This window comes from Salminus brasiliensis, chromosome 13 (assembly GCF_030463535.1).
Source record: "Salminus brasiliensis chromosome 13, fSalBra1.hap2, whole genome shotgun sequence".
NCBI lineage: Eukaryota > Metazoa > Chordata > Actinopteri > Characiformes > Bryconidae > Salminus > Salminus brasiliensis.
Window position 1 is genome coordinate 2,161,792 of NC_132890.1, and position 12,337 is coordinate 2,174,128.

Genomic DNA, 12,337 nt, shown 5'->3' on the forward strand with positions numbered 1-12,337 from the left:
TTGTAAGAGAATGGAGAATATATGGCGAAGGCCGAACGCTGTGTGAGTGTGAATACTCCATTCAGCATTGTGCAAGTATCCATTTGGAGATCCAAGGTCCACAGGAGGCTAACGGGTCTCTCAGTGCCGCGTTACGTGCCCTTTTCTCGGGTCCTTGAGGCAGAGTTCCAGCTGCTGTCGCGGAGGCAAGGCAAGCCTGTGACTAAATTTAGAGGTCAGATGTATTGAAGAGGTGGACAGAGTTCATGTTTCATACGGTCTCGTGCTGGACATGCATGGGCCTTGATCACCAGATCACCAGAGATGCACAAAATGAAGAACTTAGCCCCAAGTCCAGCCTTTCGTTAAGATCTCAGGTGAAGGTCAGTTCACATAACGAAGCACCAGGAGCACAGCACGAGCTCCTTCAGCGTCTTCCTCAGCTCCTGACTCCGATAGGCGTAAATGAGAGGGTCTATGAGCGAGTTGCAGATGATGAGGATGAGGAAGAGGTTGAAGTGGCTGAAGTAGCACTTGCAGTAGGGGTTGGTGGGGCATGTGAGGATGAGGATGAGGTGGAGGAAGAAGGGCCCCCAACACACGACGAACACGCCCAGCAGGATGGTGAGCGTGACGGCACCCTTCATGCTGGTTGCCGCAGCACGGCGGCTCTTGTGGAGGGCGCGAATGCGGCGTGAGTGCACTCGCGCCAGCACGAACATGTGTAGGTAGAGCCCGGCCGTGAAGACCAGCGCCAGGCCAAAGAAGGTGACCAGGCACGCGACCACTGCGTCGTCCGTGTGGTAGACGATGAAGAGCGAGCTGGACGTGATGCTGGCCAGCCACACCAGCACGATGATGGCCACGGCGCGGCGGGTGGTCATGATGCTGTGGTAGCGCAGGGCGTAGAAGATGGTGATGTAGCGGTCAGCGGCGATGGTGCACAGGAAGGAGAGCGAGGACACCACGGAGCTGCAGATCATGACGTCGATGACATTGTCCAGGTGGCGCAGCATGCCCGCCGTGACTGCAAGCACGCCGTGCTCGGTCAGCAGCATGAACATGGTCTCCACCACGTTGCTCACGCTCACCAGCATGTCGGACACGGCCAGGCAGCAGATGAAGTAGTACATGGGCGAGTGCAGGTTCCTGTTCTTCACGATGGCCGCCACCACCAGGATGTTCTCCACCAGGCTGATGAGGCCCAGCATGAGGAAGAGCTCCTGAGGGATCATGATCTGTGCGATGCCCGTGGCGTTCACGTCCCCCAGAGACCCGTTCAGCGAGCCGTTGTCGGGGGAAGGGGGACCCTGCTCTGGGACCTTGGGGGTGAAGTGGTGGTGCAGCGTGTCGTTCATGGTGACCGTGTCCCTTCGGTGCCAAAGGAGGGGTCTGGGGTCTCTTTAGGAATGTAACACAAGCACAGGTTAGGGATTAGGACTAGTCCTAGACTAACCAGGGTCAGTAATGGGGTTACAACCAGGAGGGGTTCCAAATGGGCCCCATTTGGGTTGTACACTGCATACAGGGCCTAGATGTGAGATTAGGGTGGGCTGTAACGATGGGCTGCATTCGGGAATCCCAACTGGGTCCCGGTAACAACAAATGGACAAACCCATGCCCACCTGGAACCCACCTAGCCCATGTTCCACCCATGTGAGCCCCCACATGAGCATTTTGGCTGGGAAGCGGCTTTCTTTATGCGAAGCTCAAGACGAACCACTTCTGGACCCCTAAAATAACATGCAGTGGTTCTGTAGGGAGCCACTGATGTAAGATATAAGATACGAGAGTGTGAAGAACCTTGTCTTTCAAAGTTCCAGAGTTCCTCAACATGGTTCTCTATTTTAGGACAAAGGATTTACTATAACCCTTAGTGGAACCCTTTTCGGCTCTATATGGAACCATCTGCAAACTGTGTTCCACCAAACAGAGGGAGCATTTAAGCATCCTAATGGTTCTCTAACTTGTCACAGTTCCACACAAAACTAAAGAACCCTTGAAATCCTTAGCACCCAAGATAACTTTGTAACTTTCTGGTGAATCAGTCAGAAGTCAGAAGTTCCAAAGTTACGTATGATGTTCAGGTTCTGCACACAAAGCAAAAATAGGTTCTATACAGTACCACAAAAGGCTTGACTCGTAACACAGCGGTGCTCCATAGAACCATTTTAGAACGTTCTCATGAAAACTTGAAAAATCTTACAAAGGTTTTTCACTAATCCATATTGTTGGCATGCTTTAATGTAGCACCCCTGAAGAACCCTTTTAAAAAGAGTAGGTTCTTCATGAGATGCCAAAGAACCACTTTTGGTTCCCTAAAAAATGTTAATAGTGAAGAGAGAGGTGTGAGTGTGAGGAAACAAGAACCCTCACATAATGTAAACCCTTCAATTAATATATAACCTTTACTCAATGCTCAGGTTCTTTAAACTTTGAAAGGTTCCTCACTGTACAGATCTCTTTTTCAAACACGGTTCTTTTAGGGAGCCAATAGCGGTTCTTTTATAGCATCATTACACTTTGTAGCCTTTATATATATATATATATATATGTATATATATATATATATATATATATATATATATATATATATATATAGATAGATAGATAGATAGATAGATTTAATATATATTATAATAAGTTAAATAAATATTATAATAAGTTAAATTAATATATAAATAAATAAATTAAAGAGATTATACAATGATTCATAACTGTTCAAACTCTATCCATAACAGTTTTCCACATAATAATAATAATAATAATAATAATAATAATAATAATAATAAATATAAATATAATCTGCTAAGCTACTGAATAAATGCATTTACAGAACAGACGAGGAAATTGTGACTCTATTTAAGTATGAATATTTATTTTAATTAGGTCCAACTTGTGTGTAAATGAACGGCAGGGTCTGGAGGCCAGAGTATGATATTAATTAATATTCATTAATTATGAGGTGTCTAAGAAATCATACCAACATAATAGTGATAATAGTGATGAAAGAGCAGCTTCAGAGGTACTGAATTATTAGTGACTTTAATAATAATACGTTTTTATAATTATTATTCATAATAATAATAATAAAGTCACTAATAATTCAGTACCTCTGAAGCTGCACTTCAACACATAATTTAAAGATGTTAACAGACATCAAAGTGTGGTCTTTCATCACTATTAAGTTGGTATGATTTCTCAAACACCTCATAATTAATGAATATTAATATCATACTCTGGCCTCCAGACCCTGCATTTACCCGTACATTTACACACAAGTTGGACCTAATTAAAATAAATATTCATATTTAAATAGGGGTCACAATTTCCTCGTCTGTTCTGTAAATACATGTATTCAGTAGCTTAGCAGAGGCCATATTAATGTATTAATAACTATACAGCCTTATGCAAAAGTTTGGGCACCCCTGCTCAACTCACAATCACATATTTGGTTGGTTGTTGATGTTCACTGATGTGTAAAGCGTAGATAAGCCACACAGGCTCTACAGAGACACACTTCTGTTTATTTACTCACTTTAACAGTAAAGGCTCATTAAGTAGTGATTTATTCAGTTATTCAGTGATTTAGTATAAAAGAAAAAGCACTTCTGCTCTGAAACTGTTGAGGTTTGTTTACTAGGGGAGTCCAAACTTTTGCACAAGGCTGTATATTTATGAATACATTAATTAGGGCCTAGAATAGCTCCTGAATGATGTGCTTACAGCCTAGTTAATGAGCAGTTCTGTGCTCTTACCTCTGTTTGAGGTGAAGTCCAGCAGAAGGTCACTGGTTGTTAGACACCAGCAGCTTCCCAGCTCTCCTTTCCCTCCCTCTCCAGAAACGTCTCCACTCCACGTCTGTCCAGTTGACCAATTCGCTGGTTTGGAAACCACACTAACGACCCAGTGACGTAATCTACCCCGCGCTCAAAACGATCAATCGTCCAGCTCTAGCACGAGCGTCTGTCCAAATCCTCCATTCGTCTCAAACGTGCGTCCAGACGCGTCAGCCTCCGTCCCTGAAGGCGCAGCTCAGAGCCGGCGAGCCAGGGGTGTTCCTCAGCAGAGGGAGGGTCACTGAACTCCTCCTTTCCTACAGCCCGACCTCATGACTGAGAGGGAGAATCCGTCGTCCTCGTGCCAGCATGGAAATCAGGATCTCCTCGTGCCAGCACCACCACTAACACACAGTAACTGCACCAGCACCACCACTAACACCAGTACCTGCTCCAGCACCACCACTAACACACAGTAACTGCACCAGCACCAGCACTAACACCAGTACCTGCTCCAGCACCAGCACTAACACCAGTACCTGCACCACCACTAACACCAGTACCTGCTCCAGCACCAGCACTAACACCAGTACCTGCACCAGCACCACCACTAACACCAGTACCTGCACCAGCACCACCACTAACACCAGTACCAGCACCAGCACCACCACTAACACCAGTACCTGCACCAGCACTAACACCAGTCCCTGCACCAGCACCACCACTAACACCAGTACCTGCACCAGCACCACCACTAACACCAGTACCTGCACCAGCACTAACACCAGCACCAGCACCACCACTAACACCAGTCCCTGCACCAGCACCACCACTAACACCAGTACCTGCACCAGCACCACCACTAACACCAGTACCTGCACCAGCACTAACACCAGCACCAGCACCAGCACTAACACCAGTAACTGCACCAGCACTAACACCAGTACCTGCACCAGCACCAGCACTAACACCAGTACCTGCACCAGCACCACCACTAACACCAGCACCTGCACCAGCACCACCACTAACACTAGTACCAGCACCAGCACCAGCACTAACACCAGTACCTGCACCAGCACTAACACCAGTACCAGCACCAGCACCTGCACCACCACTAACACCAGTACCTGCACCAGCACCACCACTAACACCAGTACCAGCACCAGCACCACCACTAACACCAGTCCCTGCACCAGCACCACCACTAACACCAGTACCTGCACCAGCACCAGCACTAACACCTGCACCAGCACCAGCACAAACACCAGCACCTGCACCAGCACCAGCACTAACACCAGTACCTGCACCAGCACAAGCACTAACACCAGTACCAGCACCAGTACCTGCACCAGCACCACCACTAACACCAGTACCTGCACCAGCACCACCACTAACACCAGTACCAGCACCAGCACCAGCACCACCACTAACACCAGTACCTGCACCAGCACCAGCACTAACACCAGTACCTGCACCAGCACCAGCACTAACACCTGCACCAGCACAAACACCAGTACCTGCACCAGCACCAGCACTAACACCAGTACCTGCACCAGCACAAGCACTAACACCAGTACCAGCACCAGTACCTGCACCAGCACCAGCACCACCACTAACACCAGTACCAGCACCAGCACCAGCACTAACACCAGTACCTGCACCAGCACCAGCACTAACACCAGTACCTGCACCAGCACAAGCACTAACACCAGTACCAGCACCAGTACCTGCACCAGCACCTGCACCAGCACCACCACTAACACCAGTACCTGCACCAGAGCTGGAAGCTGCTGCAGCCTGATCAGCCTCATCCCTCCACATTAGAGCTGTCAGCAGACTGGCCCCTGTGTGTTGCTCCTGGACCAGAAACTGACCAAAACAGCCTCCTTATTGCAATTTCCACCAGGATCCAGACACAGCTCCACACCAGGGGCGCCTTTCTGCAGAACATCTTCAGCCTGAATGGTGACCCTACTGACCAATCCAGCTCCAGACTCTCCAGGCAGCTGCTGGTCATTAAGGGCTGAAAAGCTGGTCAGCCAGGCCACAACATACCAGCCTGTACTGGGAGAGTAGCTGGTTAGCCAGCTCTAGACCAGCATAGTGTGTGTGTTGCACTTGATTTCATGCTGGCCAGGCTAGGCTTGTTCTTTCTGGTCATACTGGTCATGCTGGTCAGGCTGACCATTCTTGTGGACCAGTTAAACCATTAAACCAAAATGAGAACATACTGTTGAGCTGGCCAGGATTTTTTTTTTTTTTTTTTTTTTTTTTTTTGCAGGGGACATCCAGCTTTATTCAAAAGTTTGGACACCCCTGATCAAATGATCAAAAAAAAAATATATATATTTCTAGGTTTTCCCCGTAAATTTTACATATTAAATAAGTAAAAAAAAAAAAAAAACAAGTGAAAAAAAAGTAATAATATATAAAATTAATATAGAAAAAATGTAATACTTTTTTTTAATTAACTTTATTTTTATTAAATACGTAAGAAATTTGCCATTATTAAATTTTGCATAAAAAACAGCAATTATGCTTAAAAAAAGAGTCTCTCTGTATGGGACGTGGCTTATTATTTACACTCATATCAAATCAGCAAAAAAAGGGCCAGTGGGGCCCAAACATGTGCACATGAGTAAAACAGGGTGACCTTAGACAAAAGGGCTGAGCTGAGTTAATTCAGCTCAAACAGGCCTGAATGAAACCGCCGCTCCTCTTAAGTACGGATCTGAGTTGAATGAAGCCGGTTCTGGGACTGTCAGAATCTCTTCACTTCTTCCCTGTTGAGTTTCAGAGCCAGTGTGTCTCTAACCGAGCCGCTATCTGACCTGAACACATGTGCTGAACGTTGGTTCAGGCTGAACTATCTCACTCCAGCATATCAGAGCCGACCTGAAGGCGCCAGTTCATTATCTGTCATGAGGGTTCAATTCCCCCACCAACGTAGGATATAGGACATAGTTAGAAGCAGAGTGCGAGCAGATCGAAATAAATTACATACATAAATAATCAGCTTAGTAAAGCAGGTAATCAATCGTTTCCATTTGATCGATATTTAAAACTGACATTTGCTCGATATTTATCGATTATATCTGTATCACACTGAATCTTAATTTTACTGCATTACAAACATCTCACTGCAAACTTCACATTTCTCTGTAATGCTGATCCAGGTAAATGTGGTTTAATTCATTTACAAGCCTTTATGTATTAGCACTGGTGTCAGCAGATTCACTGTATGGACAAAAGTATTGGGACACCTGCTCGTTTTAATTGTTTCTTCCGAAATTAAGGGTATAAAAAGAGCTGATCCTGCTTGTGTTGGAGTATCTGTCTCTACTGTCCAGAGAAGAAGACTTCTACTAGATTTTAGAGGAGCATTGCTTTGAGGATCTGATTGCATACAGCAACAAGAACGTGAGGTCAGAATATTAAATGATCACCACCCCGCCTCATTCCAGAAGTCCAAAAGTATTGGAAGGAGCACCACCATCATTCCAGTGAATGCTGGGGGGCTTTATACTCCTCTACAGCCCAGACCTGGCATTAGGCAGCATGGTGTCGATAGGGTCATGATGTTGATCTGCTCCAGAAAGTCCTATTCTATTGGCAGTACTTCTTCCTTACAGGGACTAGACAAGCTGTGTGTGCAGCAATGAGTGCAACTTAAAAGAAAGTAGCTAAAGGCATTCATTAGAAGGGCTGTCCACAAACATTTGGACATATATTGGATGTTGGCACCAGGTAATAGAATATATATATATATATATATATATATATATATATATATATATATATATATATATATATATATATATATATATATATATATTTATTTATTTATATTAGGAAGAAACAAGTTTTATGGAAAATCATGAAAAGTCCAGAACAGACAAAGTAGTTTTGGACACCCCTTTAGTGAGCTGTCCAGTCAGACCAATGACCAATGTCTAAATGATCAAAATGTGTGTGTATAATAATAATAATAATAATAATAATAATAATAATAATATATGTAAAATAAATACATAATAATAGTTATGATGATACTATATTATAATATATATATATTATAAAAATAAATAATAATACAAATAATAATGACAATACTAAGAAGACCATACACAGGCCTTTTTACTTTATTATTATTATTACTATTTTTATTAAAAACAATTATTATAATGATTATAATTATTATTATTACCTCCTGCTCACTTAACAACTCATTCCTCTATTACTGTTAATTCTTCATTTCTATATTGTGTAAATGTAGTGTATACTGCTTTTCTATTCCTATATATTTTATTGATACATGATCCGCTCTGTATAATAGATATGATCTGTTTAGTGTATTTTGGGTATTTGACTTCTCTTCTATCGCCTGCTGGTGATCCGACTACATTTGATTTGATTGGATTTAAGAACTACTGTCACTGTTAAAACTCCTACACCTAAAAACGTTGAGGCTCCTATTCTCCTGCTCTCCGGTTTCTGGTTCCACACTGGGAAGAACCGCATGAAATCAAGATGTTCAGTTCATATTTGCTCCTGACTCCTGACCATGTATCTCAACCCTGACAGAGGATTGTCTCACCCCTCCATCATGTCTCAAAGACCCACTGATGATATTCCTGGACCCATAAAGCATTCTGAGAACGGAGTAACCCTGAGGGCACTTCCATGAAGGAGTCTGTAAAACCACAGAGGCCACAGCAGATAAGTCAGATCTGCTACGTATATAAAACGACTCGACGTTTGATGTTAGCATTAATCTTCTTCAGAAGTCCTCTGATTCGTCCCAGGCAGCTTTTCTATTGGAAACCAGGGTGCTGGTATGCTGCCAATGCAGGCTGGTTGCAAACACTACCACAGATTCTGGACTGGAGCGCTCTAGCGTTGTCTGGGATTGAGCTTGGGACCATTTTCTACCCGTTTCGTACCCGTGCCGGCATGCTCAGAGGACTCAGAGGACACTGTGGCTCCTCAGTGGGGAGGTAGTGCCATCAGCCCACCCCTGATTCCGGCTGCTGATAGCAAGCTGCATGACCCGGGATTCGAACCAGCGATCAGCACCTTAGTCCACTGGACCACTCGGAGCTCCAAAGCTTCTTTACATTTACAGCATTTAGCTGATGCTCTAATCCAGAGCATCTCACATATTACTCGTATTACAGAGGTTGACCCAGAACTTGAGAGTTCCCACAGCACAGGGAGCGGTTGGTGGCGCAATGGCTAACACCACACCATGTGGGAGACTGGGGTGAGATCCCTGGTCCGAGTGACTATACTGTGCTACACCAATGAGACGTTTTGGGCTTAACTCGCACTAACGAAGACTACAAGCTCTACTAATGCTTCTAAATGTTGCAAATTGTACTTTTTAACTTTGGGTGGTGTTGGGTTGGGTGGTATTATAGCCTGTTAGGACAAAATGCAAAGTGGAGGCATTTTAACCAGTGGTCTCAGAAATTCAGTGCCGGTCATCCTCCAAGTTGAATTCGAAGCTCCAGTTAGTCATGTGTCGTCTTCCCGTTTAAAAGTGTGGTCAAACACCTGGACTGTATTTCAGTTTTTCCGGGGAGAATAGAAACCATTAATTTCTTCAAGATCATGAGATACAAGAAACCTCAATGTTTTTAGTGTTTTCTCTCCTCATAAAATATTTATTAGGTATTTTATGGAAAGTCAGCTTTCCCTTCTTTTAAACAGAGAAAGGAGCTTTCTGTTCATTTCTTTCGTTCAATATTGAATAAGACATTCAGTAAAGGATTAGGCTTCATCTGGGTGGTGGGGGGTGACCTGCACTGGGCTCAAAGACAATATTAAAAAACCATGGCAGTAACAGTTTGGGTCAGCTCTCCGCACCACATCAGAGCAGAATACAGAGCTGGGGAACAGCCATCTATTCAAACCCTGCCTTTTTTTTCCTCAAATGTAGGGTAGAGGGGTTTAAGTGGATGTAAACATGGGGGTTCGGGCCTTATGAGCATGCAGAGAGGCCTGAAGATGCACTTGTTCTGAGCCCCGGAGGGGCGACACCTCACATGAACGCTCCTCATGACACAGCCTTTAGCTCCAGGTGAACTGGCAAACAAAGCCTGCAGTTCACAGCGAATTTCTACCCCAACGTCTGCGAAGCCATTGAATTATCATGTGGCTTCTGGACCAGGAGGGGGATAACGCAGTGGAGTATGTGAATGCACACGGCCCATTTTCAGAGGTGGATGGTTGTGGTTTTCCTGTGTTCCTGTATAGATCACATACTGTATAAGCTGTAGAAGTTCTAATCTGGTGAATTCATTCAGCTACTTCAGCTAAGTTGCACCCATTGCTGACACAGATGTGCAAATGCACACACACACAGCTTGTCTAGACCTGGTAAACATCATGGCCCTATTGCCTCCATGCTGCCTAATAATGCCAGGTGTGGGCTAGAGGGGTATAAAGCCCCCCAGCATTGAGGAGCTGTGGAGCAGTGAAGGAACTGTGTTCTCTGGAATGATGGTGGTGGAGCTCCATCCAGTACTTTTAGGATGAGTTAGGGAGTTGGGTATGATGTTTTTGTCGTTGAATGCAATCAAATCCTCACAGCAATGCTCCTCCTCCAAAATCTAGTAGAAAGTCTTCTTTCCTGGACAGTAGAGACAGTTACTCCAACAGAAGCAGGAGAAACTCTTTTTAATCCCCTTGATTTCAGAAGAAACGATGACTGAGCAGGTGTCCCAATACTTTTGTCCATATGGTGTACTGGGAGTTAAACCAGGGATACTTGTATGTGCACGTATACAGTAGGTTCACAGCTACAGATCAATTTGGCTTAGCAGAATACAGTATTAGCAAGTAACTAAATGAGTATCATGGGATGTTTGTCTTCATTGCCCAGGGTATTGGTCATCTTGGGTGAACACTTTTGGGAACAACACTCTTTTCTTTGTAGTTTTCCGCCACTATTTCTGAACATCCTTCGTAAGCAAAAGGAGATGCGATATGTAACATGCAAACATTTGGGAAGATGTTATGTAAAGTGAGTCAAAGATGAACTAAACGCCAAATGTTTTGTTTTCATTTTTTAAACATAAACATTAAAATAATATTTTAAGCAAACAGTTTTAGAGTGAGACAAAATATTTAAGTTTTCAGGGTTCAGACACTAATTTGCATGTTATGGCTTGTTCACAATTAGAATTTAGCAGACTCAGGAGTGGTGAAGCACTATTTTTCTGTGCAGCGACACCTTAATGAAAGAGTTATCAGAAGAAAGCCTCGCTCACATCCTCACCACCAGTTTCAGCACCAGAAGATTTCAAAGAAGCATCTAAACAAACCTGATGTAGTCTGGAAACAAGTTTTATGGACTCATGCAGTTAAAATAGAACTTTTGGATGCTTTGAAAAAAGGGTACTTTGGAGTAAAAAAATCAATCAATCAATCAATGATACAATTACACCAAATTTCCTTGGTATTTAAAATGACATCAATTAAAAAACATCTCACCACCTAAACACTCAAAACACACCTAAAAATAATAATAATAATAATAATAATAATAATAAAAGGATAGACCCCAAAAGAGCAGTGCAGCAAGATGGCCTGAGAATCCCACAGAACTAGGTCTTTTACAGGAAAAATGGGTGAAACGCCCCGACCAAGAACCGAAAGACTCTTATCTGTTACACAAACTTTACATTTACAAGTGGAGATACTCTAAAGAGCCAAAGGGGGTTACCAAGTACTGACCACCCAGGGTGCCCAAACTTTTGCATCCAGCACTTCACCTCTTTTATAATTTTCAAATAAGAAGTTTTCTTATTTACAAATACAAGAAATCTTTCATCAGTTATAACGTCAACAACACTGACGGGTAAAATGATGAAACAAGTGAACGGTCAGTTCTTGAAGGTGATGTGTTGGAAGCTGAGTGTAAGAATCTGAGACACTTTGACAAAAATCAATCTCTGATGTTCTAGACAGTGACTGAAGGGTCAGAACATCTCCAGAACATCAGACAACAGGTCTTGTGGGGTGTTCCCTCCCGGTATGCAGTGGTCAGTACCTACCAAAAGTGCTCCAAGGAAGAACAACAATGAACCAGTAAACAGGGTCATGGGCCCCCCCAATACTCACTGGTGCTCTGCAGGTTCCACCTCACAATTTACAGGACTTATTAAAAGATCTGCTGCTAATGTTAGTCTTGGTGCTCCGGATCCCACAGCAGGACACCTTCAGAGGTCTTGTGGAGTCCATGCCTCGAAGGCTCAGATCTGTTGTGGCTGGTCTATGTATATTTATGGAATGCCTCCATTTCTATGTAATGAAACTGATCATGTGTTTAACTGTGACTGGGGTAACGGCAAATGCTGAAGTCTAACCAGACGCAGGTGATTAAGGATGTTGCAAAAGTCAGGAATTAGATTTAGAAACCTGTCAAACCTCATCACCACATCAAAGGCATGAAGCATCAATCGCCTCGAGTCCGAAACTTTAACACTGTAATATAACAAGTGTGGATTCAGAGCTGATTTAACTTAATTGCTGTATTTCATGGTTCTCGAGAGCTGCTTTTCCGAACGAGCACA

General features: G+C 43.8%; 1 protein-coding gene across 1 annotated transcript; it reads right to left on the reverse strand.

Annotated features, from left to right (window-relative positions):
• Window positions 1-368: 368 nt before the first annotated feature.
• Window positions 369-1,337, reverse strand: mc1r (melanocortin 1 receptor). The gene has a single exon (XM_072694834.1). It carries the CDS (start codon window positions 1,335-1,337, stop codon window positions 369-371), a length of 969 nt encoding a protein of 322 aa, XP_072550935.1.
• Between the last annotated feature and the right edge of the window lie 11,000 nt (window positions 1,338-12,337).

Bases quoted from the DNA above. Each gene is read 5' to 3' on its own strand.
- mc1r (XM_072694834.1), bottom strand. From the start codon at position 1,337: ATGAACGACACGCTGCACCACCACTTCACCCCCAAGGTCCCAGAGCAG.